The following is a 21,232-nucleotide window of genomic DNA, read 5'->3' on the forward strand; positions in this document are numbered from 1 at the left end:
AAAATAGAAAATATGAAGCTGATTTTGAACAGCTAATTCATGTTGTGTTCTAGACTCTAGTAAGTAGTTGTGGGTGGGTGGTTGTGGGTGTGTTTGTGGAGAACTGTTTCCTCCTCAAAGTAAAACTGAAAACCAGATCTTGTAACTTCACAGATCTCAAAACCTGTGGAGAACAGTTTTGTGTTTGTCCTCCAATTTAACTTTTACGTGAAGTTTTAAAGTGCAAGGTTTAAAGGGTGGAGGTAGGTCTCTCATATTTCCTAGGTGTCAAGAACATTTATCATGGAGTATAAATTGCCTGCCTCCTGAGCTTTGGGGTCATTTCCCACATGCATGTGGCAGCTTGTTTGCACAGAGGAGTGTTTCCTCCTACAGTAACCCAGTCCTAACAAAATAAATATGTCTTATTGAATACCTAGTTCACTTAAAACTCATGAATTTGAGTTAATTCTCTGGAAAGAAATATGATTGTTTTCAAGCAGCGAACTCTGAGTGATGGTGATTCACTCTTGCCTCTGGTTCCCACCAACTAGAAGTTTGATACAAGAATCAATCATTTTTTGTCAGTGGTGTATTCCATACGTAATAAGGATCAAAATACAAACATCTGAATGTGGGAATGGCATTCTTGTGAGTTACCAGAAGCGCTTACTTTAAATTTTCACATTGAGAAATGTACTGCCTGTTTGAATAATGAAGTTGTTTATGATCTTTTGTTAGAGTGTTGACATAACGCTTAACCTGTGAGGTAGACACACAAAAGTGGAATTGTGTATATGCAGATAAAGGCAGCTTTTTTTTTAGTTTCCTAAACAGTGATTAGGCTAATCATAACAGTACAAATGTTTTCTTATTTGATTTAAAGTATTTCCATAATTTAGAAGATAGAGGTAGCTAAGGTTACCTAGTGTTTCACATTCATCCATTTAATCTTAGCTGCATGGCCTTTTTGGGGGGTTAGTTTGTCTATTTTTCCCCAAAGCTTATCCGTTTGAACTATTTTTTTCCCTTAGATTCTTTGTCTCTGCCTTCGACCGATGTTTAGAAGTTCTTGGGGTTGGGGGCGGGCAAAGAAATCCCAACCACACAAGCTTAGTCTTTTTCAGTAAAGAAATTTTGGGGAAATGTTTTTAACTTTTTTTTTTTCTTTTTCCTTTCTTTCCCTCTTTTCATTTTTGAGAAATTTTGGACCTATGGGAACTCTTCCTTCCTGGCAAGAGCAAATGGCTTCTGCCTTTGTGTCAGAGATGTGCCATTTGCTCTTCTGAAAACTTCTACACATTTTGCCAAATGCTGTTTGTTAAGCAAATGATCTGAAGAGTTGACGCAATATCAGAACAAAGAGCACTTTGAAATATCAAGGAAAGCAAGGAGTCCTGTTGTGGCAAAGCATTATACGAAAATGCAGTTTAAAGGTGTCATAGCCCCCATGTCTGTAAGACCTAAATTATATACACACAGGCAACCTTGATTTGATATATCCTAATTGTGCTTGATTTTATAGTACTCATTACCTTTTAAGTTTTTAATGTGGAGAGCTATTACAAAAAGGATTTCTCATGAGACTTAATTACTTTCTTAGACTGTATTTGAAAAATTTTAATGGGGTTTTCCTTTTTTCCAGAATGGTGACCGCGCATAGAAGATTATCAGAACTGTGTAGAATTTGCATTTGATTTGAGAGCTTTTAAGAGTGCTCATCATGGAGAAACAGCAGATTGTCTTGGGTAGCCGGGATGGTGGGACTGTGTCTGGTGCAGCGCCTGCTTTTTTTGTCATCTTGAAACAGCAGCAGGGAAATGGTAAAGCTGACCAAGGAATCCTAGTAGCAAACCGTGATGCTTGTGCTCTCGCCAGCAGTGTATCAACTCCAGTAAAATCCAAAGTCAAGACCTGCCTGCCAGCTGACTGTGTCTCAGGGGGCATTACCGTCACCCTAGATAACAACAGTATGTGGAATGAATTCTACCATCGCAACACAGAGATGGTTCTGACGAAGCAGGGGAGGCGCATGTTCCCATACTGCCGATACTGGATTACAGGTCTGGATGCCACTCAGAGGTACATCCTAGTCATGGACATATCCCCTGTGGACAATCACCGATACAAATGGAATGGCCGTTGGTGGGAGCCCAGTGGGAAGGCAGAACCGCATGTTCTTGGGCGAGTGTTTATTCATCCAGAATCCCCTTCCACTGGCCAGTACTGGATGCACCAGCCGGTATCCTTCTACAAACTCAAACTTACCAACAATACCCTGGACCAGGAGGGTCATATAATATTGCATTCTATGCACCGTTATCTGCCACGACTTCACTTGGTGCCTGCAGACAAAGCCACAGAAGTCATTCAGCTCAATGGCCCTGATGTCCATACATTTACCTTTCCACAGACAGAGTTCTTCGCAGTTACCGCCTACCAGAACATCCAGATTACCCAGCTGAAAATAGATTACAATCCTTTTGCTAAAGGATTCAGAGATGATGGGTTGAATAGTCGACCTCAGCGTGATGTGAAACAAAACAGTAACTTAAGATTGGAAGGAGGTGATGTTTTTAGCGCTGCTAGCATTCGTGGTCGCCCTGCTGTAGTTGATCCATTAGATTTGCATCAGAGAAGTTTAGATCCTTCAGTCATTGGTCAAAACCCATCAGACATTGATCTGGACAAAGAGTCCTTTAATGCAGAAAGGGATTTCCTGGGTTTCCTGGACACCGACCTGTCTTCGGGTGATATGCCAAAGCTAAAACAAGAAGTCTCTGAAAGGTGGGTTAACATTCTATTTTTAGCACAAATACCGGTTGAGTGGGGTGTTTGGTAAAACATTAAATAATAGTATGCTCAGTGTACAGATTTACAGCTAAAGGGTTCCTGACCTGAAATAGCAGAACACTTAGTATTATTAAAAGCTTTTCTTTGCTTAAACAGTCATCTATCAGTCTGGATTTCCTAATGTGTCTGAGGAGTGTAAGAGTTCAGTATTTTTTCCTGTGTTGCTTTAACTCCCTTTGTAAAGAAGTGTTGAGGGATTTCTCTTAACCCTCTTAGCATTTTCGACGACTAAATTTAATTTTTCAGAGTTTTAAACAGAGCACATTGCAGTCATCAAAACATTGCCTTTCTTTTTGAGGTTGCTTACCACAGCAACATGCTGTCTCTATTGTCAGTTTTCATTAGCAGATGGGTGAGGGTGTGTGGTGTGTATGGGTATTTAGGTTGGGTATGTGTAGGGATTGCTACAAGGCAGTTGTAACTGGCAGCATGCCACTGTTTTGTCAATAACTGCTTGTGTGAATTCTTTTATTCCACAAAGTAGTATGAGGTAGCCTGCCTGTTGGTAGTCAGTTGCCTCATGTTTGCTGTGAGGTAAGAGAATCTGCACCTAGGGAAGTACTTCAGAATAACTGTTACATTGTTCAGACCTTAATTTACTCTGTGGTAATTTTATGTCTATGTGTTTATCCAGTATTGACTTTTTGAGCCATTCTATTCATATCACACGAACAGTAGTAAAGCAGTCTAGTGTATACTGAGAGCCTACCCCATAGTATGGAACCTGCTAACCAGTAAGTGTTTGTGTTGGTAAAGCAAGCCTGGCGAAACCTATTATTTTACTGCACTTTCACTTAGTTTCCAAAATCGAAGCAATAGAGTACAGCAGATTTAGTGAATAGTTAATCTGTGTCAAGAGATGCTAGAAATACTTTGAACCTGAAGAAGTGATTTAAAAAAAAAAAAAGTTTCTCTCCTGCCATGTTTCTTCATGTCTGTCGGTGAATACCAGACTTAATCTGCCAAAGATTTAGTGACAAAAGCAGCCTTACGTAGATCAGTACCCCAAGAAATTATTTAACTGCAGGATATCAGGATGATGTTAATGGTGTTATTAGAGGTCAGTTCTTAGAGGGGAAAAAAAGTTGTATTCATGACGTAATTATACAGTTTGTTTCAAAGGCTGTATTACTATACTCCTTCAGTGCGTTTTAGAGAGGACAGAGTTGCTCAGGTTTTTTTTTTCCCTTGTAGAAAGCATCTCCTTGGCTTTTGAGTAACTGAAAAACTTCAAGTTACAAAGTTCTCCATTCTTTGAGACTTTATTGAGTTTAGTTGTAGTAATTCTTGATACTAGAATTGTTTTGGGATATAGAGTGCCCTAACCTTTCTTTTGCAGTATTTTCCAGTGTCAGTGTATTAGGAAGAAGAACGTTTTCTAGACTTCTTACATTCTCCAAAAATATTGTTGTAAATTCTAGAGAAACCCATCTTGAAGACTGAAAGTACACTGATTTCAGAGAGGATGGGCTTTCTTTAGTTCCTAAGACAGCATGGAGAAGTGTTTAGATAACTTTGCATATTGGAAGTAAAACAGTAAAACTCTGAAAATAATTATTGAAAGGTTTATTTTGTTTTCAAAATAAGTTTTTGGTTTTTTTTTTTCTCCTTGAGGTCAGCTGCAGTTGAAAAAGTTAAAGTTTTGATCATTTTGTTTGCCTGAAGGGGGTCATTGAAGGAAATTATTTGGAGAACTGTTTCAATTTGACAGCTTGGGGTTTTTTGGTTCCCTTCTTTCCCAAGGAATAAAAAACATTGTTTTAAGGACTCAAGGACCTTTCTTAAGGACAGATGATGCAAATTGGCAGACTTAATTTCTTTTGGTCCAGAGCATGTTAGATGCCTTCCCTGGTTTCACCTCTAAGACAATTTATCTCTGAAATGTGCTAAAAGCTGCACAGACAGGGAAAGACTGTAAAGGGTTTTTCTCTATTCTGGGACTGGAAGCATCTATCATTTGATGAATAAATGTTACCACAGTCCTAGAACTACCCTCAAGCATTGTCCAGCTTTTCATTTTATGTTTTTGTAATCTATGTGAAAAAATCAGATTCTGTACTTGGAAAGAGAAAAATTGATCTCATCCAAGAAATGGCACAACTGTCTCTTTATGTGCTGGGGTTTTTCAGAACATTAGTTCTCCTTTTTCCTTCAGATCTGTTCACAGTTTCCATGCCGTGCAGTTGAGATCTGTTCATAAATGTCAGCCTTTCAAGGACAGTGTTGAATGAGTGGCATTTTTCTTTATCAAAGTAGACACATTAATACTTACATATTAATGAAGACTGGGCAATTTTTTTTTTTCTGTCATAGGCAAGCTATTACTAGTAGTTGATAGGTACTATCTTGCTTTTATGCAGGGTAGTGATTTCTGCTGAATTTAGATTTGAGTGAGAGTCAGAAGTTGGGAACTGCTGCCTCTCAGATAATGCTCACTAAAGGAAGTGGAGTTCCTAGTGCTGTAGTGCATGGTATTTCCCACCAATGCTCAATTTTTCTGACATTTTTGAGAATGGAACTATGTAAAAGGTTGCATATACCTGAGAATAATTTAAATCTTGAGTTATTAGCGCACTTTGGAAATAAAGGACTATTTTCTTTGTACAAGGTAGTATGGGTTTGTTCCTGTGGCCTGGTAGTATGTTTAGTTTCATCAGCTGTATTGTAAAGAAAATAAATGTTTAATTTGAGTTGTGGACATGTCTATAGGAATGCTTATGCCTGGAACCACTCAGATGTTGGGGCCACGGAGAGAACCACAAGCAAACTTTCCTGGTTCTTAAGTCTTACAGGCTAACGTACCCTTTCTCCCTTCCAAGGTCTTTTGAATTTCCTGCTTCAAAAATAGAAATACTGTGGGACTTTTAATGCTCCAATAGCCTTGTTTTTCCAATTTAGTTGTCTTGTGTTTAGTCTGACGGTTTACTTTTCTTCCCTTCTTGCCTTCCTTTTGGAAGAGGAAGGCAAGTGATCATCCTTCAAACCTGAGCCACAGATTGCTAGATTAACTCCAAAAGAAGTCAGTTTTTTTTTTTTCCATGGTATATTTTAAAATGATCTACCTACAAAAAAATCCATGTATCTCAGTGCTTTCAATAAATGAGCAGCTAAATGGTTTTTAATTTGGCAAAATGCAAGAAAGCAATTTCTCTGCTTTTACTGTTTTATTGCGAGGATACCAAATACATTACTTGGGGTATAAAGAAGTTTACTTAAATATGAGCATTGTTCCATATCAGGCAAAGAAAGAGCTAGTTAAGACATTACTTCACAGTTTTTACCTGATCTCAGATTAAGCCGAGGATTTTGAGAGGGCAAACTTGCATGATTCATCTTCCCATAGAATATAGGAAAAGAAGTTTCTGTGACTGCTTATGTTGCACATAACTTCATAAACTAGGGGCCGAATGAAATTACTTCAGTGCTAAAAAGCAACTTTTTTATTGTTTGAAAAATTGATAATTGCATCTGAATTTAAAAATCTAGAAAAACGCTGCTCAGCATTTTGTGCAAATACTTGATCTTCTCATACATACGCATACATGGGTGACACCTCACTCTTGTCACCATCTGGCTTATGGTTGCAATATGCAGAGTAACATTTGTGTCTAGAAATTTCATTTTTACAGCAAGGCTGCTTTGTTTTGGATACTGTCCGGATCCCTAATAGAAAGGTAATTCTTAGCTTGAGTATACATCTTGCAACAGATAAAGGAAAATGGCTAGAGAACTCCAGGCTTTACTGGGCTTCCGACGGGGAACAGTAGAACTCAGATGAGAAATTTATTCCTGGCCAGCAAATTTCTTAGGGTTTTTGTCTCTTTATTTTAGAGAATTTTAAGATAGAGGGGCAGATGACTTGGATCTTCTTAATAGCATTCACTTTAATTGTGGATCTGCTATATTGAATCAAACTCTAGCTGTAGTGTGACAGGATTTTGAGTTGCCCATAACCTGTGAGTGGATTGTCTTAGAATTTCTTTCACAGTAAACTCACTGAAGAAGAAAAGCTTTTTAATCTTACAAAGGCTTTTTAATCTTACATTTGACATTCTTAATTAAATGAAAGCTAGAAACTTTCTAATAGGAAACTCATTGGATAGAGAAGACAGTAGCCAAAACAGGACTGGTATGCCACTCTTCTGCTGCCTGCTATTCCCTCACAAGGCAGGTTTTTGCTTCAAGCTTAGTTGTGGTTACTTAGTGTCATTCTGAATTGCAGCAGGTTTTCTAGATAGGTTCTGTCTTGTTCTTAGGAATTTTATGTGTAAATATATAAATCTGTGTCTTGACTGTCTGCTCCCTGTTTTAACACTGCAGTCTTTCTTCATGAGGTGGAGACTCCCAACTCCATGTTGTGACTCTTGTGTGTTCCAGCTTTTCTCCCTTAAGCATGTCCTCAGTCTACACAAGGCAGAAGCAGGCTCTTCTTCCACATCTTCCCCTCCGTCAGTCCCAGTCGGGGGTTCAACTGAGCATAGTCATTCTTTAAAGGGGGGTGGGGGTGGATAATAATAACATACACACACACACAATATATATAAAGCAATATTCCCTTTATATATAATACATTGTTATTAAAATTATGTTAAGTTATATTTGAAATTATGTTATTATTAACTAACATTAACAAATATTGTTATTTTTAATAACATTTTAATGACATAAGGTTAACAATTTGAATAATAATGTAACATAATTAAAATAGCAAAGGACAAGGGGTAATGGCTTTAAACTGAAAGAGAGTAGATTTAGATTAGATATAAGGAAGAAGTTCACTGTGAGGGTGGTGAGGCACTGGAACAGGTTGCCCAGAGAGGCTGTGGATGGATGCCCCATCCCTGGAATTGTTCAAGGCCAGGTTGGATGGGGCTTTGAGCAGCCTGGTGTAGTGGAAGGTGCCCATGCCCATGGCAGGCGGGGTTGGAACTAGATGATCCTTAAGGTCCCTTCCAACCCAAACCATTCTACGGAAATTATATATGGTATCTTATAAAATATATATAAAGGGAGTATTGGAATACTATCTGGTATGTTTAGTAAACAAGTTCTGACTTATTTTCTGAGGTTCATTGTGGATATGAGTTTCTGGTTTCATATTTTAGCTGTTTCCTCTTATGATGAGGAGCCAGCTTCTGATGTGCTTAACAAAACTGCTGACTGCTGTTTTTTGGCTGATATGTCTGTCCCTCAAGCCCATCATCAGAGTGTAACTGACTGCACTGTTAGTCTTCAGTATCAAATGTGTGGTATGTCAAATTCTGGTTAGGTTAATACTCAGACTTAGTGGAAGATGGAGCATAATTCAATAGGATACTAACATTCTGTAAGCATTCAAACAACAGTTGAATGTAGGAATTGTCTGTATGTGGCTTCAGGATGAATTAACTAAAATTTTAGTTAAATCATGTAAACTGAAGTGCATTAAGCACTGTTGGCTTCTTATTTGCAAGCACAATGGCTTTAGTACAGTGACTTAATGAGATACACAGCAAACTAAGGCCACTTCTGAGCATTTAAAACTTGTGAGCTTAGCATGAGTTCATGCTGAGTCTCAAATAGGAAAAAGTGCAAATGTCACCCTGATATTACTAGGAAAGGAAATTGTGCTGCTGCCTTCAGATAAGAAGTTGGATTGTTTTTCATGATGGCAATTTTTTTTTTTTTGAGTGCTTACTTCTGAAAATGTAAGCTTGTAAATGACAGCTTATTTAGCAGACTCATGTCTCGGAGCATTTTGGAAGTTTTTTACAGTATGTAACCAAGGAATATGCGAGATGATGGAATTTCAGTAAAGCAAGAGATTTGATAAAGATCTTGTGTTGTGTTTTGTTTTTGTCCCCTCCTACCCCAGTCCTATTGCTAGCAGTTACGAAAGCAGTTCCCGTGTGGCATCCCCATTGGACCCAAATGGACACTTTAACGTAGTCATTAAAGAGGAACCAGTAGATGACTATGACTATGAGTCAAGTATTTGCACACAAGGAATAAGTGTGAAACAGGAAGACACAGATGAAGAAACTGATGAGTATTCCAACACTGATGATGATGATCTCATCCTACAAAAACACCTGATGAGACGCAGTGAAACAGATGGAATTGATGGACAATTCAGGTCTAGGAAGCGTGTGCTAACCAGTCCTTCAGGTGTTGCCAAAGCAAAAATGTTAAAACTGGATAGTGGGAAGATGCCTGTGGTCTATTTAGAACCTTGTGCAGTCACAAAGAGCACAGTGAAGATATCTGAGCTGCCGCAGACCATGCTCTCCTCTTGCAAGAAGGATAAATCCCCTTTGAGTGCAATACTGGATTCCTTGCCTGTGTGTTTTGAAAATCACAAAGGCTCTTGCTCAGGCACAGCCACTGTAACTGAGGAGTTAGTTATGAAAAAACAATCTCCTGGGAGTAAAATGTCACAGAAATACTCTTCAATCAGAGAGGCCCAGTGGGCTCTATCTAAATCACCTAATTTTAATCTCAGGGGCTCAGTAAGTTGTCACTTTTCAGCTAAAGAGATCTGTGGAAGAAAAAGGCCTGGCATACTGAAGAATCCTATGTCCCTGAAAGGCTCTAGTAGCAATCAAAACACCCTATCATCAGTTACATCTAAAAGAGGAAGGCCACGGAAACTGAAAATTTCCAAGGCTGGTCGACCACCTAAAGGTATAGGGAAAACTGTAATAACGAGCAAGAACACCTCTCTGGGGCCTGGGAGTATCCTTCCAGATGTTAAGCCAGACCTTGAAGATGTTGATGGAGTCCTCTTTGTGTCCTTTGCATCAAAGGTAAAGCCTAACAGTTTTGAGTAAAATTCAAAACCTTTTATAACGTCTCATTTTTAAGCCCTTTGTACGTACAAGCTGAACGTATATTTTCTTTTAAACTGAGTTTTGAGATTTATGGCCTCTTTCCAAATCTGTTCTTATCTTATCTCTATGTTAATCATAACATTTTCTTACTACTTAGCAACTTGGGGGGAAATGGTGGGATCTGGAGTTCTGTATAAAAGAATGCATACTTATTTATTAAACAGTCTCATGTTTTTAATATTTTGGTGATATTTTGATGTGGCTTAGTTTGTATCTAAGTCAGTGTTTTAAGGTATCATACTTATTCAGGGCTCTTTATGTATGTAGGAAGCTCTTGACATTCACACTGTTGATAGAGCTGGAGGAGAAGAGTCGCAGAATCTTCAGGCTCCCTTGTTGACTACAAATGATCCAGGTACACTTGTATTTTTTTGTTAGTCGCTATTCCCTGCAATAAGGGAATTTGTAAAGACACACTGGAAAATTAATCATTTAAGTCAATTTTTTGCATGGTAAATGTTTTTTATATGTTCTCTCTTTTATTTTTTGAGTAGATTGTCAAGCAAGAATACAAGTACTGGAAAAGGAATTGATGGAAGAGCTGAAGACCTTGAGGCATAAGCAAGTAATACATCCTAGCCTTCAGGAAGGTAAGCAGGCAGCGTACATATTGTTGCACCTGGTTGTATATTATACTTAATCATACTGAGTTGATAATTTCCTACTGGATGTAATACTGTGTATGACCAATACAGCTGGGATCTGATTTTGGTTATTTTTTTCCAAACACAGGAAAGCGTACAGGTGCGTATGTACAAATGTGAGAGTATGAAAGGAAATTTGTGTGAGGCTGTCAATTTCCCTCTTGCCACTTGTGGCAATGAGAGAGAATCTGTGACGTCTGACCCAGTTTTTTTCTTAGAGGCTTTAAAAGTAGTTTCAGCCAGCCAGTAAAGATGTTTTCGTTTTCACACATTCATGTTGCAAACTAGAAGAGGTGGAGGAGGCAAAAGATGAATCCTGAATCCTCCAACAGCAGCGCAAGAGGCTGCATGTCATTATATGCCTCTTGCAGAAGATGCTGAGTCTTCAGACTTCAGGCAATGCCTGTTTTGTAATGAGCTAATCCTTGTAGAGAGCAGATGGAGTTGATTTTACTCCTCCATAGAAAATAGCCATTTCCTGGTAGTAGAGGACGTAGAGATCCAGAAACACTTAACTAAGACAACACTTGCTATGTTCGAGTCCATATTTCTTTGGGTCACTGTAGATCCAGGTTCACTAGCCACGTAAGAAGGCCAAGCAAGGTACTTCTAGCTTGTGATCTTTCATTTATATACAATGTTATCCTGAGGTCAGATGGAAGAAAGTCAAGGATCAACACAGCAGAACCTAATGCTCTCTCTACTGATGATGCTGAAAGTCTTCAGCAATAGTAGTCCTGAGACCGATGGCATTAACATAGGCATCAGAGCAGATGATGAAGAAATTGATCCAAATTGAAGTGTTGTACCTCATGCTCTTGAGGTTCTGGCCCTGAATTTTTCAAACATATAACTGTGATGCTGTAGGGATTGAGACTCCAAATACTGATCTTGACTCTGATACTAGTTATTTTGGGTCCTCACGGAGCTTCTACTGTGAAGAACCCTGGATTATCTTGAATGGTTTATGCACAGGGTATGATGAGAACTAGTGTGTCATTTTTTGCAACCCTTTAAAGGGATGTCTTTGCATCTTGCTAGTATTGAGCTGACATTCCTGTCTTCCACCTTTGCAAAGTGGTCATAAGAAGGGTAGTAGAGAGCTCTTGGTCCTGGATGTGGTGGGAATGAAACAAGATAACCCATCTCCAGCCAGGTTGTACCTTGGTGGTATAGCATCAGCGTTGACAGTTGTATCATCGATGTCTAAACGCAGTTTTCCCCTCCCATGATTCCAGAAACAGGTGGCCCTATTCTCTAGTGACCTCAGTGGCCAACCTGCCCTGACAGGTCTGCGTGTGTTGTCATATTTAAAAAATGGTGGTAAAATCCCTTTTGTGGTCAGCTGCTGGCAGTGCTAGATACAGCACTAAGCAAATGTTGCAGCAATGTTAAGGCCTTTTAAGATTATATTGTGGGTCTCCTATCTTTACTCAAGAAAATTACAATAAAATTGTAGTATGTTGGCAACCACAACACTAGCGAGGGCTGTTTTACTCATGAGATGATCCTGCAGCTGGAACATGTAAAAACCCACGTGCTTTTTCTCCAGCTTCTAAATGAGTGGTGGTGAAGTGTGTGGTACCTTCTGAAGGGTGTTGAGCAGTTCAGATACTGCGAAATGGACAAGAAAAGTCAAGCATCAGGCTAAGAAAAAGAGATCTGAAGAATTTTTACTTTCTTCAATGCTTGTGACCATCATTTCCAGTGTTGGATGGTAATCTGCTGAGCCTTTTAAATGGTGAAATTGTAATTCAGCAATGAAGAGAATGTCCCTCACCTGTCTAATTTTTAGAGGGAAAAGAAGTTATGTGAAGACTATTCACAGCAAGAGCGGTACTACAGATAGATATAGATGTAATTTGTTCAGGCTGTGCAGTGAATTGCAATACGTATACTTTTGTTGTTAGACTTCAGCTGCTGCGTGTGAACTGGAATCAATCTTTATTCAGATCAGCTTCACCTTCCAAAAAGTTACAGATCTATTGCCTTCCATTGCAGACTTGAGATCGGGAAGGAATATGATGTTAATGGAGACAGGCATTGTTGGTTTTTTTTCCTTCTTCTCTCTCTCCACAGTATCATCAATAAGAGATAAGAAGGTGGCTGGGGAGTGCCTCTAGGCAAACGTAAGGGCTGTATCTTTTTCCAGACGTGCTGATTTTCAGTAGCATCCTGGAGCTTGGTGCAGCCTCATTAGCCTTCGTGATTCTGATACTTGTTCCCCAAAATTTCTTGGCCACAGATCATGACTAATACCTCCTTGTCATCTGCTACAGAACAGGCAAAGAGACACGGCTCCCTTCTGTCTGGAAGATGTGAAGTGCATGTTTCTAAATGTGCTTGCAGCTATTTTGTAGAAGCTTACTGGCTTTCTTGTCCTCGCTGCAGTATGGGAAATGGACATAGCAATTTTGATGCTAATGCTGCTTTTGGTTTTGGACAGTGTAGTTGAGAAGCTTAAGTTTCTTTTTGAGATTCACTGATGGATGTGTTGGAGCTGTACCTCAGCCCCACAACTGCTATTGATTTGTGAACTTAAGAAAATGGTGATTGAGGCTATCTAGATCTTAGAGGCACCAGGACTGCAGGAAGAAGATGCTTCAGAAAGAAGGGAATTCAACTTAAGCATGTTAGAAGGAAAGCTCCTGCTGGAGTACTGCAATCCTATGGGATGCCTCCTCTATCTGAGCTAATTTGAATCCCTTATCATATTCCTGAAAATCGAAGGCACTGTTGTCATTCATCGTATTTCAGATTTAGCAGCTGCATCTGATGGAGAGGAGGAAGTTCTTAAGGTTCTTCATTTGCTACTATTTGATTACAGCAACTGAAATTTAGCAATACTCTGGAGATTATAGAAATTAATAAAAGTGATAGTTCAGCTGTCATGTATGGTGGTGTCTGTACTGACATAATACTTACTGTTACCATTTGTTTTCTCTAGGCTGTCTGCATTCATTCCATGTTGCACTTGTTGGAGTCATCCTCTTTTTTTTTGTCTGGGTGGTTTTTACTTCATGATCCTAAACTGAAATAATAGATTTTGTGTAGGGGTGATGTTCTTATTTTTGTTTGAGTGTTAAACAAAGCTAGGCTTGTTTTCGAAGATCACAGAATAATTCAAATGGAGTGTGAAGAAAAATAAACTGTGTACTCTTTCCATTTTATTTTAAATAGAGTTTGAAAAGAAATGGATGGCATCTTGACATTTTGCAGTTGACATGTTTTTATACAAAATGCTAGATTGACTTGCTTGCTGCTCATTTTCCCTATGTAGATTTGAAAATTATATCTCACAATAGTGTCTTTGATAACAGTATCTGTTTAAACAACCAAGTCTGAGATTTGTTCCATGTCGATTATTTTCAGGCTGCCAGTAATCAGGTCACTGTGGTGCCACTTAGGAACATAAATGTGTACCACCAACACAAGGTTTCTGCTGTATGTGCAAATACGACTTTGTGGGTCCTGAGCCTTGTCAAGTCATACATTCTCAATTTCAAAACTCACATATTTAATATATGAATTTCAGACTTGTTGGCAACAGGAACAACATTTGTAGGTTTCTGTAGCTAAAAACCAAAATAGATGTTCTCAACTCCAGACTACCAGCTGAATTTGATTGACAACAGTAATTTCTTGAATTCAGTGTAACAATATTTTCTGAAAAAGGTACTAAGTCAAATTTACTAGCTTCTTTTTTTCTCAGCATTTCTGTATCTATATTTGTTTTGCCATGGATAAAGATAGCTTTTGTGACAGAGTAAAGTCTTTCAATTTGAGTATTTTGGGGGAGTTGATGAAGGAAGATGTTATAGGCAGTTGAGCATTTATGGTAGCATCAACAACACAGATTGTTTAGTTTCTTTATAGCTGTTTTTCCCTCTGCTTTAAAAAAGAAAAAAAAAAGTGTTTTATTGCGAAGTGCCAAGCCTGGGGGGGAAAAAAAACCCTACTGGATCATTTGATGAACTAGTCCTGAGAGCGCTGTTTGAATACAACTGTATTTATATCATAATTTCCAAACACACACACGCTTCTTCAGAACTAAAATGTGGTTGCTCTTGTCTCTTATTGCTGGTTGAAACTGAAGTGGTATATGTTCTTGCACAAGAATAGCTTTCAGTAGAGAAGGACATGTGTAAGTACCACTGGCAGGATTGATAATTTATGTAGTGATACGAAATGTCAAATAGTCAGCTGAATGGGGTTCAGGCAGTAACTTTAGCCTTCAAGGATATCAGTGATGCTAACTTCTTCAAAAAATGAACAAACAAAAAGTTTTATTGTGAGAATTACTACAACACTGGCACTTTTGGTTAATAAATTTCTGTGGAAACTTCAGTAGTAATCTAGAAAACTATGAAAAGTAATTTCTTTTTTTTTCTTGATTTCCTATTCCCTAAGATACTCTTTAATTCATACCTGCTGCAAATCCAGTATAAATAACAGTTATATTTGCTAATGCTGTTTTTCAAGTCTCTTAAAATGGTGGGTGAATGCTGGAAAAGCCTGTATATAACTTAATGGTTTATTTTTTAGTAAATATCTTGACTTCCTTTTTCCTAACATCTTGCTGCATTGAGACATTTACTGATACTTGCCTCTTGTAGTGGGACTGAAGTTGAATTCTGTGGACCCAACAATGAGCATTGACTTGAAATACTTGGGTGTGCAGCTTCCTCTTTCCTACTCAAATTACTCTTTGTGGAGCTATCCAGGAACCAATCCCAGTTCTCCAGGTGCGTAGAACATGAATTTGCTGAAATCTCAAGTATTACCTTTTTATTATCAATGATCAGAAGGAGGGAAGGGCCATTTAGTTGAAATCTTAAGGAAATTAAAGCAGTATTAAAATGACAAAATGTGAGAACTTCCTTAAATCACGCGGTTCATGGCCAAGGAGTCCTGAGTAATTCTGGCCAGATTGTCTTCAGCCTTCCCTTTTTGTGATGGTTGTGATCCAGTAATGGTATCTGTCTAGTTTATTTTATACTGGCATGTTTTGTCTATTGGAACTGGATTTTCTAAATGTAAATATACACATTAACTACTCTCAAATTGCTCAGAAAAAGCCTGAGCAATCTGCATTTCTCTGATGTTGCTCACATGCAAAACAAAAAGAGTTGTCTTTCACAGAGCTCAGTATCAGAACTTGCCAGAAGAAGAGCTTGGGGACTAACCTGTAACTTCATGATAATTATATATTACAAAAGTGCTGACCGATTGTGCTTTTTTAAACTTACTTGGTATCCAAACAAGTGCATTTCTCATTATACTGTGACTATGATTCTAATACTGTTGGTAGATACTGTTTTTAATAATAAACTCCTTGGACAAAGTATAGGGGTGCTTATCTTTCTCCTAATTACCTCTTTCTCCTACTTTAATATTCTGATTACTGTGTCTTTCTTAATCTGCTGCTTTTGGGAGCTGGTAAAGAGGCAGACGTTGTATCTCAGCTTTGTTTACACTGTGAAAGAGGCAGGTTCAGTTCAGAAGACCTCAGTCAGCTCAGTGTCAAATGCAATTATTTCTAGCCTAGCAATATGTAAAACAGTCACACAGATCCCTGCTAGTATTTCTACATTCCAACTTAGATGCCAGAGCTGATGGATAACTTCACAGAGGTGTCCATGTTTGCCTTTTGTGATTATTCCCTGTCTCTACTCCTAATTGATACTCAGCTGAATTTGATGGAACAGCAAACATTAAATGAAGTTTCTACAGGTCTTATAAAAGTCATTGGCTCAATTGAGGGGAGAGACTCAGAAAACTTTCCTTGCTGAGAGAGGTTGTAGTATCAACTCAAAATCTGCCTGTTCCATTTTAGCCTACTAACTAGCTGATTCACGCGTTTGAGTTTTGGAATCAACTGCTTGCACCATTGCTAAGGAGACTAAAACTGAAAATACAGGAGAAGACATCTTTTGTATGGGATAGCAGATGCATGGCCATACAGCAGAACTCTACAGGAAGCTTGGCTTTCAGTATTCTGTTAGTTAAAAAAAAAAAAAAAAGTAAAAATCAAGTATCTTTATTCAGCCTTTTGATTTACTACTGTTCATCTATCCCTGAAAAGGAATAAGCAGAGTTTGCTAGGACATTGATACAATCAAGCTTGGCTCGTAAACTGAGGCTAGCTTTCTTCTTTTCCAGATACCGGATTTCCTTTTGTTTCCAGGACAGGAAAGACAAACGATTTCACAAAAATCAAAGGCTGGAGAGGGAAGCTTCATGGTGCTTCTAGAAATGAAGGTAAAAAAAAAAAAAAAAGAGATCAGTGTACATATTTCCAACACGTGGCCCTTTTCTTGACCTTCCATAGATCTTGCAATTTGGTAGTTGTGTGTGTCTTAAGGGTTTGGGGTTTTTTTAATATTGAAACTGTCATGAATAAAGAATTTGTTTGGTACTGCTTCCATGATCAGAGTGGAGGTTTATGAGGGAAGAGAGAAACTTACTCTGAGTAAGATAAAATACATGTGTTCTGTTTTACACAGAAGGCTTGAGTGAAGATCATATCTGTAATAGTTTTGGTTTTGTTTGTCAGTTTTGAGTTTACTTGGAAGTATGGTAATTCCAGAGTTCTGTTGCCCCAGGGTCCCTAATGAACTAGAGTAATTTGCATTTATCGAATTAATCGTTTGGTGTATTTTTAACTCCAGTTAGAGTAGATATTCCTTACATATTTAATTACTTTGCCCTGCCTCAGGGAGAAATGGATATTTGGCAATTTGCCAATTTTTACTTTATATTTAGATTAAATATTTATATTGTACCTTCTGCACTTTGATACAATGTTGTGTTGGGGTATTCCAAATGTATTGTGGTATACTAGGTAGGCTAGATGTTCAGGACAAACTAAGTTGCATAGAAGCACTGCCTGTTGAAGGCTTACTGTTTTTGTGAACGAATACACATGTAAAATCTCCACAAAAACAGTTGTTCAGACAGCTGATTGTGTTTCAGAGTGGATTATATTTGGCGTGCCTGTGTTGTACTCTTCTAAAAGAATTGTATATATTTTTTAGAGGTATTTACCTCTTCTGTATTGTTTAATTATTATAAGATTTGTCAGTATGTTTTCCCAGGAGCTAGTTGAAATGCTCTTTGTTTATTTAGGTGGCAGTTCAGAAGGTTCCTTGAAGAATCGCTCAGCGTTCTGTAGTGACAAGCTGGATGAGTACCTGGAAAATGAAGGGAAATTGATGGAAACGAGTATGGGATTCTCTTCTAGCACTCCCACTTCTCCTGTGGTGTATCAGCTTCCCACTAAGAGCACTAGCTATGTGCGAACACTCGACAGTGTTTTAAAGAAGCAATCCACCATAATTCCATCAACATCTTATACGTTCAAGGCTGTTCCTCTGTCATCTACCTCTAGGAAGACAAAGACTCAAAACAGACAGACCTCTACAAACAGTAGAGTAAAATCATCTTACAAGCCTATACTGCCTTCACCTTTTTCTGCAAAGCAGAAACAGAACTCTTCAGCATCAGGGGAAAAGGCTGCTAAGTCTGTCTCAAATAGCAGTTTGACTAACCAAGCAGATAGTTTCGTGGTGCCAGCTCTGGATGAAAACATACTTCCAAAACAGATTAGTTTGCGCCAAGCACCACAACAGCAACAAGCAGCTCGTCCACCAGGTTTGTCTAAATCTCAAGTGAAGTTAATGGACTTGGAAGACTGTGCTCTCTGGGATGGGAAACCACGGACCTATATTACAGAAGAACGAGCAGACATCTCTCTGGCAACGCTGCTTACAGCTCAGGTAGATGTGTAATAGTTTCTTTCCTTTCTGTACTGTTGCTATTCCAAATCTGTCCACTCACTGCTGTTGCATGTAGATGCAGAAAATAAGACTGAAGTTGCTAAGGAGTATGATAAAGCGTGATGTTCCTTTGTGGTGTAGTCTTTGCAGTGGAAGTTGAGACATGCTGACTTAACAGTATGTGAAAAAACTAATTGTGATAATAGCGTGTTGATATGGTTATCTCAATGGTTAATGGTTATCTCAAATTTTCACCATTAAAAATTCTGGTTAATACAATTGCTATTCAGTAACTGCATTTCCTTACTATTCGTCCTTTTTTTTTTTTTTTTTTTTAGTTGAACTAACTGCAAAAAAATCCTGGTCATGTAACTTGGTTGTCACATGATAACCTCTTTTGCTTTCTTCACATCCTGCTTATTACCAAGACAGTTTAGCTGTCTCAAATTGCCTCTCGGAAGACTTCAAATGCAAACTCTCCTCTGTTCTCTTTTTTTTCAGTATAGAAGACAGATTTTCATATGTAAACCATGCAGTTGGAGGGGTTATTCTAAATGAACTTTGAATAGCAATTTTGCATATGCTTGATTTAATCTTACTAAAATTTGAAGTGTATCCTTCTTTAAAACTTTTCTTAGGCTTCTCTCAAAAACAAACCTATCCACAAAATAATAAGACGACGAGCACCTCCTTGCAATAATGATTTCTGTCGACTGGGTTGCATATGTGCCAGTCTAGCACTGGAGAAACGTCAGCCTACCCACTGCCGCAGGCCAGACTGTATGTTTGGTTGTACTTGCTTGAAGAGAAGAGTGTTGCTGGTGAAGGGAGGATCAAAACATAAGAAAATAATGAAAAAGGCTGTGCGTGGAAATCTTGTGTTCTACGGAACACAAGAAGAACAGCAAGAGGATGAAGATGTGGAAGAAGAGGGTGATGGGGAGGAAGATGAGCTGAAGCAGAAAGATAAGAAGAGGAGGAAAAGGGTGGAATACAGTGAGTATTGCTGGGCAAAAGTGATTACTTAAAGCTTTGCAGAAACCGCCTATCTTGGTGGGCATTTTTATTAAGACGTAGTAGTGATGCCATTTCTAAATCCAGAAATTGGGAGCGAATTCCAAGAGATGTCTGTGACATCTGCTTTCATATAGCTGACTAGCAGGAAATAACACCTTTTCCCTTTTTTTAGCTCGTACTTATCTGATCAGCATTTTGGGCACTACTTAGTTGCTTATTGTGATCAAATAGCTGGAGTTTCTTTTTGATAATTTAAACTCTTGCTTAACGCTCCAAGTATCTTTAAAGACTAAAGATATGAGATAATTACTGCTATCACTGTTGGTCATCTTCACTGTCATAGTGCTGTTTTCTTTCCCTCTTATCAAGTGAGTATCTGGAGCTGTATTTTCAATTGCTGTATATAGCTGCATAGTTCATTGACTTCAGTGGAAATACCGTGATTTATGGTAGTTTCGTATCTGCCCTAAGGTATGCTTAGAAAACCAAATTGGTAGAAATTGACCATGAATTTACACTTTCAGTTTCTTGGCTAGTAGTACTTTTAGCAATTGCTAAAAATGAACGTAGTGTTATCTGGTGTTCCACTGGAATAAATGAGTTCTTCCTCAGAGCTGTGGTATAAAGTCTGGTTTTTTGGGGGTGTTTTGTAATTTTTAAGTATACAGCATCAATGAAGATCAGTGGGTTTTTTTGTATCTGCTATCACAGTACAAGTGAGAGACAATAATTAGTGTAGAATAACTTTTTATTTTCATTTCCGCTTTCTTGTGGACAAATCCTAGTCACTTTTGGCTAGAATGTAAGATAAGAAAGACAACCAGTAGTATTTTCTGGCAGTAAGAACTAGTGATTGCTGCGTGGCTAGACCTCAGGCTCAAACAAAAAATTCTGTTACTGCTGTGTTAGGTGGTGTTTTATTTATAAGTAAGTTGGGTTTGTTTTTCCTCTTTTTTCAGCTATCTGTGACTCGGAGCCAGAACAGCCTGTTAGGAATTGTCCATTGTGGGTGAAAGTAGAAGGTGAAATAGATCCAGAGCCAATTTACATCCCAACACCATCTGTTATTGAACCAGTTAAATCTGCAGTACTGCCCAACCCAGAAGTCTTGCTTTCTAGTAAGCATAGATCTTCCAGTGGAATGAAACCAGGCAGAGTGTATACTCCTAAGCCCAATCCAGTGGTAAGAAAGGAAAAGAGATGCATTTGTTTTTCTTTGTATTGAAAATTAAAACAAACACTGCCAAAAGCTTCTGTGCTAGGCCATTTTAGATGAAATTTGAGATGAAAGCCCAAGATTGACTGCTCATAGGTTATGTTGATAAGCTAGGATGAATTGACTGTATATAAATCCTTAACTATGTCCATCTTCTGTTGAGAATTTACTGTAGGAATATGCATATGGTGAAAGGTGATTATGATTCACTAATAGCCTCACTTAAAAAGTGCAAGAATATATGCTGTATTTGGCAAAATGATTGCTGGTCCTGTAATGTTTGTGTAAGTTATTAGCTGCATAATGTAGCCTAAGTAATGAATTACTTGGGGGGAAAAAAAAAATTGAGATACAGACACACAGTGGTCAGTGTAGTTCTGGAGTCTTTTTTGCTCTTTTTTGAGGTTTCACTGCCAATGTTGGAAGAATCTGCCTTTGTCTCTCCCCTCACCTTAGTATCTAACAAAAGCCACAACAGCAGTAGAGGAAGAACAGCAGTAGAGTTGAGCCTAGTTATGTCTGAAGAACAAACATTCCAGAGTTGCTATTTAATGTGTACCAGATGATGTTAAACAATGCATGACACTTAGGACTTGTTTCCCCACTTAGAAGAGTATCTGAACGGGTTTGGGGTTTTGTGGCTGGTGGTGGTGTTCCCTTCCGCTGCCCCCCCCCGAATATGTAATTTGGAAGCAAGATGTAGACTGGGCTATGCGATACTAAGAGGGCAGATTCAGCTTTAAATGCTAGACCTTTCTTTTGACATTTACTATTGAAGCATTAATGTTGAAGTCTTGATAGGAAGCAAAACTGTTTCATCAATCTAATGTGCATCTAGAATGGAGAGGTTTTCTTTCTTTTTTTTTTTTTTTTTTG

The 21,232-nt window shown here is 38.3% G+C and overlaps 1 protein-coding gene across 1 annotated transcript in view; it reads left to right on the top strand.

Annotated features, from left to right (window-relative positions):
- Window positions 1–21,232, top strand: part of MGA (MAX dimerization protein MGA) — a 65,185-nt gene that overhangs the window by 11,537 nt on the left and 32,416 nt on the right. The window contains exons 2-10 of the mRNA XM_050898388.1: window positions 1,625–2,766; window positions 8,687–9,617; window positions 9,969–10,056; window positions 10,196–10,291; window positions 14,962–15,090; window positions 16,508–16,606; window positions 17,474–18,123; window positions 18,762–19,119; window positions 20,100–20,323. Of these exons, the coding sequence (XP_050754345.1) occupies window positions 1,703–2,766; window positions 8,687–9,617; window positions 9,969–10,056; window positions 10,196–10,291; window positions 14,962–15,090; window positions 16,508–16,606; window positions 17,474–18,123; window positions 18,762–19,119; window positions 20,100–20,323 (3,639 nt within the window). The 5' untranslated portion in view covers window positions 1,625–1,702. The remainder of the gene's footprint in view (window positions 1–1,624; window positions 2,767–8,686; window positions 9,618–9,968; window positions 10,057–10,195; window positions 10,292–14,961; window positions 15,091–16,507; window positions 16,607–17,473; window positions 18,124–18,761; window positions 19,120–20,099; window positions 20,324–21,232) is intronic.

This window comes from Gymnogyps californianus, chromosome 5 (assembly GCF_018139145.2).
Source record: "Gymnogyps californianus isolate 813 chromosome 5, ASM1813914v2, whole genome shotgun sequence".
Taxonomy (NCBI): domain Eukaryota; kingdom Metazoa; phylum Chordata; class Aves; order Accipitriformes; family Cathartidae; genus Gymnogyps; species Gymnogyps californianus.